Source organism: Onychomys torridus, chromosome 15 (genome assembly GCF_903995425.1).
Source record: "Onychomys torridus chromosome 15, mOncTor1.1, whole genome shotgun sequence".
In the NCBI taxonomy this organism is placed as follows: domain Eukaryota; kingdom Metazoa; phylum Chordata; class Mammalia; order Rodentia; family Cricetidae; genus Onychomys; species Onychomys torridus.
Window position 1 is genome coordinate 51,078,401 of NC_050457.1, and position 6,000 is coordinate 51,084,400.

The 6,000-nt window shown below is 50.2% G+C and overlaps 1 protein-coding gene across 3 annotated transcripts in view; it reads right to left on the minus strand.

The window, feature by feature from the left end:
* Positions 1 to 5,556, minus strand: part of Npr3 (natriuretic peptide receptor 3) — a 63,607-nt gene extending 58,051 nt beyond the window's left edge. Inside the window, exon 1 of one of the 3 annotated variants that reach the window (XM_036207128.1) lies at positions 4,458 to 5,556. In XM_036207128.1, the coding sequence (XP_036063021.1) occupies positions 4,458 to 5,214 (757 nt within the window). In that variant the 5' untranslated portion in view covers positions 5,215 to 5,556. Of the gene's footprint in view, positions 1 to 3,344; positions 3,469 to 4,457 lie in introns of those variants that run through there. The other 2 variants (XM_036207127.1, XM_036207129.1) reach the window with 2 other exon arrangements.
* Positions 5,557 to 6,000: the final 444 nt, after the last annotated feature.

Below are 6,000 nucleotides of genomic sequence, written 5' to 3' on the forward strand. Positions count from 1 at the left end.
AGATGAATTTAGCAGTCAGTCCATAGGAGACGGAACAAAAAAGGCTTTTTTTTTTTTTTTTTAATAACACCAACTGGATCAACAGTGAACAGCTTTTAGAAGGTAATGTAAATATCAATACTGACTCCAGAGCTAAGCAAAAAATGCTGACATGACCATATTAGAGGGATGGATAGAGGGAAACGCTTGCATGTGTAGTTAGTGGATAGTAGATGTTAGTGGAGAACTCAACCATTCTCCACTGGCATTCCAAGAGATAAAACCTAAAACTGAAAAAAATAAATCAAAAGTAGCATATTATTTGGAGTTTTAAAGGCAAATTGCTATAGAGCATCCACAAGAATCAGAAATGATGGTAAGTCCGAAACAGGGAGTAAGTGACAAGGATTTTTTTTTTCCAGATAAGACATGTCATTTTCTGATCTTACATAGATGTAAGATCAGATACCTAACTTGGATAAAAATAAAAATCCAATTTCTTTCTAAAGCAGTTTTTCCTGTTTTTACACTACATGGCAAGGGATGTTGTTTACAAAATACAGACCACACCCTTATTTCTACAGTTCACAAAGTTCTATCCACTCCAAAGGCTCTCGCAGTTTCTACACTGTGACCTGTAGCACTTTCTATCCTAGTAATATGTGCTAAGTAGATTTATGATAGGTTCTTTGCTTAAAAATTCTGCTGACAAATTATTTGGTCATTTACTACTAAAAATAAGTTGTTCCTGTATTCATTAAATATTTCTATCTCCATAGTCATTATCTAGGTGCAAGGAAGTAACACAGCAATAACAAAAGAATAAACCTAGTTTTCACACAAAATCATTTGTGTGTAGATCACTTCTAGTTCTGTATCTTGGAAAACACATAAACAAAACAGCTATGACCTTCCACTGCTTGAAAAGTATATCTCTCTGTCCTTTTGATAGTAAATGTATCATTTCATCTGACATATCGAGGTCAGTAGCCAGCTATACAAGTGAATCCAGTAATAAGTAAAAAAACATTTGTCCGTTGTTTTTGTTTGTTTGTACTTTGGGATAGCAGGGTACATTCTATAGCCCAGGTTGACTTTGAACTCACAATTCTTTTGACTCAGCTTCTTAAATGCTGGGATTACAGGCATGTGCCACCACCCCTGTGTGTGTGTGTGTGTGTGTGTGTGTGTGTGTGTGTGTGTGTATTTCTGCCACAGACATCTATTTCTAAAGTGTTTTTAGAATATCCTTAGTACCTGAAGTAGACAAATCCTAAGTGTTTTTAAAAGCTAGCAAGACCTCGCCACCTGCCTAAGGAGTCATCTTGTCCGGTTTTCATTGGAATTTCTGGGGAAACAATAATGTCTCCTTTACACTCAAATTTTTATCTGAAATTAAACACAGAAACTTTATAAAAAGACTTGGATATTCAAAATTTACTCTCCAGTGTTCTCCTCCTCCACCACGCACCCCAACCCCATATATAAAAATTGGTCACCATCTTGTGATAAATACGATACACTGCCATACACTGCCAACCAGCCCCTTATGAAATCTCATCTCCTGCTCCCTAGTTCTAGAAGCCGCCTGAAGCTAGCTAGCTCTTGGCAAACTCTGTTGCCCTCATGCCTGGGAGTTGAGACTGACTCTGGGCCATCACCTTGGCCACTAGTATAAATGCATGTTGTAAGATCACTGGTGTTTTAATAAATCACACACGCTCAGGTATATGTACTTTAATTATATTAGACTTTTTAAAGTTTTTCAATTATTGACTTAGATGGTAAACCCTAGGAGATAAGAATTATTTGGATTGAGGGGGAAGGTATGTTTGGTTGGTTGGTTGGTTGGTTTTTAGTTTTCCTTTCTAAAGGGCATCATGTAGCCACAAGAAAATGTAGTTATATTATTACTGAGATGGCCACAGGTCACTTTGTACCAGTAAAGATATTCAGATATCCATAATTTGAGTTTAAAGTTGAAATGTTCTTTCCAAAAAGAGGAAGTGGGAGGGCTCATAAGGATAGAAGATCCTCTGTGGCAGAATGCTATGTTACATTTTTACATCTAATCCAGACCTTAATATCAGTTGGAAGAATCCCAAGTTCTCATCCAGCTCCTTGTTTCAGAGAAGAAACACATTCCAAATTCAGCGCCTTGCAAGGCAGAGAAGCTGTATCCAGAGATATGTGTTTCTCGGCCTAGCATGCTTCCCAGGACATGGCTTCCCCTTCTAGGTGAAGGTGATTATTATATATAAAACAACACCCACTACAAGGAAGCCACACATTTCCTTCATGGGTCTGGCATTGTTTCAGGGCATTCTAGTGGCTTAGCTCATTAAACCCTCCCAGAATCCCCAAGATGTGGCTGTTACAGAAGCCTGCTTTACCTGAAGACCCTGGGGTACAGTTTCACAGCCCAGGATCCTGGCAGCTGGCAAGTGGCTGAACCACAAACTCTACTTAGAGCATAGACTAACCTCCTAGTGAACACTTTGATTGCCGGTGGTGAAGTAAAGATTCGGAGCTTACAACTTTCTCTACAAAAGAGTAGGAAATTGAGAGGAAGATAGCCTGGGGGTGGGGGGAACATTTTTGTTTAGATTTTGGAAAATCTGCCATATCACTGTTAGGGGAGAATTTTAGGGAAAGAATCATAACCTTACCACACCTGTCTAGCAAACTTTCGCCACTAAACTGAAGAGGAAATAAAAGCGAAGAGATCTGAGTATACCCACCAAGCTTGGTGTATTTAAAAATAATAACATGGGCAGCATGCAGGCTGGAGTCCTTTTAAACCAGGACACAGCAGTCCCTGAGCCGGCTATCACACTCTGGTCCTCCCAGCTCCGGGGCCACACAGCAGGACAGACAGATCTGCCAGGCCTCCATCCCAGGCCACTGTGCCAAGGTCGCCACCTCACTGGGGTCAACAAGGCCATGACAGGGTTTGCAAACCTCGGATCTAGCCAGGAGGAGGACACACCCCCAAATGCCCAGCCTGCCCCAGGGAGTCTCCAGGCTCTGGAAGCCCAGAACTGAAGGAGCACCGGGTACTGCACTGTAAGAGGCTGCAGTACCCTGAGGACTGAGAGTGGGAGAAAAGTTGATGACGCTTTCTCGCCCAGCAGGGGCAAATCTGCCACCATAGGACAGAACTTGCCTTTTACATAACCAGTGCCCTGCCTGAGCACCTAACAATGATTCTGCGCAGACAGCCTGGAGTTCTTACGGTCAAACTTGTCCAGTCCACACCGTCTACAACACCTCTTCGCTCTACAGGGCATGCTCACCGAGTGGCCAAGTTGGAGAGAGGGGCCGCTGTGGCGCCACTCTTGAAGCTTTCTCTCTGCCCACCTCACCTGTTCTGAGTCTCCAAGCTTCACGCTAAGTTGTCCCGCAACAGGCAGACCCAGGTCCCCGGCGTCCAAATTGTGGACAAGCCGGGTGCCTAGCTGGCTCGGGTCCCCCTAGGTCTCACCCGGACAGCACCCGGGAGCATCGGAAGCTTTTCGGGGAAGAGGGGGAGGGGGGAGAATACCACTGACATTCCGGGCGCCTGCGCACCAAGGGAAAACACGGGCGGGATTTCCCCAGTGTTGTGAACCCCACCCGGGACACCCCAACTCACTGCCCTATACGGAGATTCCGGCTCCTTCAGCTGTCTACATTACAGAAACGCAACCTCCAGTCCTAAACTCTAGGTCTAGTTTAGCGATTGTTCCAAGCCCTGGGCTTCTCCGGAGAGAAAAGCCCGGGAAGGGGACCCGTGGGAAGGAGGCTCAGCACCGGATCCTACGGCGCGCGCTCCGGCCAAGCCCAGTTCTGCGCTCTTTCCGAGTCTGCGAAGCCCAACGCACCCGGGGGAAGTGAGTGTCGCCTGAGTCCAGACACAGCGACGCACTTTGGTGGAAACCACAGCAGCTTGTTTATATGAGACTAGAAGGGGCATGGAAGAGCAACACAAAGAGCCTTTAAAGGAGACCTGGGGTCTGTGGAAAGAGCAGCCAGGGAAGCCAGGAGACCCCCAGGTAGTCAAAAAGCTGCGTGCCGCTGTCGGGCGTCGCCCTATCAGGGGGCGCGCGACAGCCATGGACAGGGTGACAAATTCCTGGACCGCTTAGGACCCCGGAGCTGTCGAAGAGGGGAAATCCTTGGTGTCTGACAACACCTGTCATACTTGGGACTGCCCTAGCAGTAGGCTCCAACGTTCCCTCTAATGGCCAGGTCCACCTCCCCAAGACTCTCTAGGCACACCCCTTCCACCGCGACGGACTATCCTCAACCCGCCCCTGGGTCAGGCAGCTCACACCTCAACAAGTCCCCGCGCGCACCCTCCTCGGGTGCTCGGGTTTCGGGGGCGAGCGAGATCTGCAAAAAGGCTGAGTTGATGGGGTTTGGGGGGGTTGGGGGGGGAGTCACCGAGAACCACCGGGTCGGACGGAGCCAAGGGCCCAGGTCACGCTCCTGCTCACCTCTCTCACTGCTCTGGATGTAGCGCACAATGTCGTCCAGGTCTAGGTCTTTGGTCTCGTCGAAATTGTAGGCAGACGTGTGCAAACCCTCCTCCTGGAAGACCTCGTGGACCCCCTCGAGGGTGAAGTAGCAATTCCTCTCGAGTTTGTCGTCGCTGTAGACCAGGGCAGCGCGGCTCCAGTGATGGTGGCGGAACAGGGCCAGCATCATCTCGCCCATCTTGGCGTAGGCAGGCGCCACGCGCGTGAGGTGCGAGTACTCGGTGTCCTTGTGCTGGAAGCCAGCGGCCAGCGCTCCTGCAGACAGCATTGGCAGGTCCCAGTGCGACGCCAGCCGGGCCACCGGCGCCGCCGCGTACTCGCACACCGGCCCCAGGATGAGGTCCGGCTTGGCGCCGCGCGCCGCCGCCACGCGGTCCACCAGGCTGAAGAGCGCACGGTTGCCGCAGTCCGAGTCCTCGTAGGCCACCTGGAAGCGAGTGCCCGGAGGCAGCAGCCTCCTCCCGGTGCCGTTGCCCTCCACGCTCCGCAGGGCGTACTCGATGGCCGGCTTCACCCGGGCCAGCGAGAACAAGTACGAATCGTCCCGGGGCAAGAGCACAAGCACCTCGATCTTTTGAGCCGCCAGCGCCTCTCTCTTTTCCCGGCGCCCGCTGCCCGGCCCGGGGTCCCCAGCGCCACCGCTCGCGCCGCCGGCCAGCGGCGCCCGGGCCAGCAGCACGCACGCCGAGAAAGTCAGCAGCAGCACGGACCGCATCGTGTTGCCAGCAAGCCCTTCGCCTTGGCCGCCGGCTCGCCCTCTGCCCCCCGCCCACCCTGCCTCTTTCCTCCCTACTCTGTCCCTGCGCCCCCTTGGGCGCTCCGAAAAAAAGAAAAACAAAAACAAAAACAAAAACAAAAAAAAACCAGAATACCCCCTTGAGTAACGCGCCAAAAGAGAGAGAGGAAGACTCCTCTGCAGTGTCCCTGGGTTTTCAAATTTAAAAAAAAAAGAAAAAGAAAAAGAAAAGAATAAAAGAAAAAAGTTCACCGAATGTAAACCTGTGCGTCTGTAATATACATATAGACTTATTATAAATATATATTCTCCCTCCCTTTGCTCATAGGCTATTTGGCTTTAGAGGTGGCTTCTTATTTGGGCGTTGCTAAGACTGCGTTTGAAGGCGTTATTTGTAAAAGCAAAAAAATAAAAGTTAGACTTGTCCAGGTGCTTGTAATTGACGGTGCACCTCCTCCGCGTTTGATCCCATTGATTCGCGCGGGTTCCCGGATCCATAGCCGGTGTTTAAATAGCGTGGCAGCGGCGGAGCGCGTTACCACACATGGCGCGCCGAGGCCGGGCTTGTCTCTGCAGCGGGTGGGGTGGGTGGGGGGGGGGAGGGGGGGGGAGGGGTGGGGGCTGGGCTGGGGGAGCCTCTCATTAACATTCTTACATCAGGGCTCCTCCCCGCACCCCTGGCCTACTCGCGCTTGCCGGGTCCCTCAGCCCCACTCCTTGCCGGTGCTCAGCTTTGGCTCCAAGCCGCAGCCGCCCACGTCTACA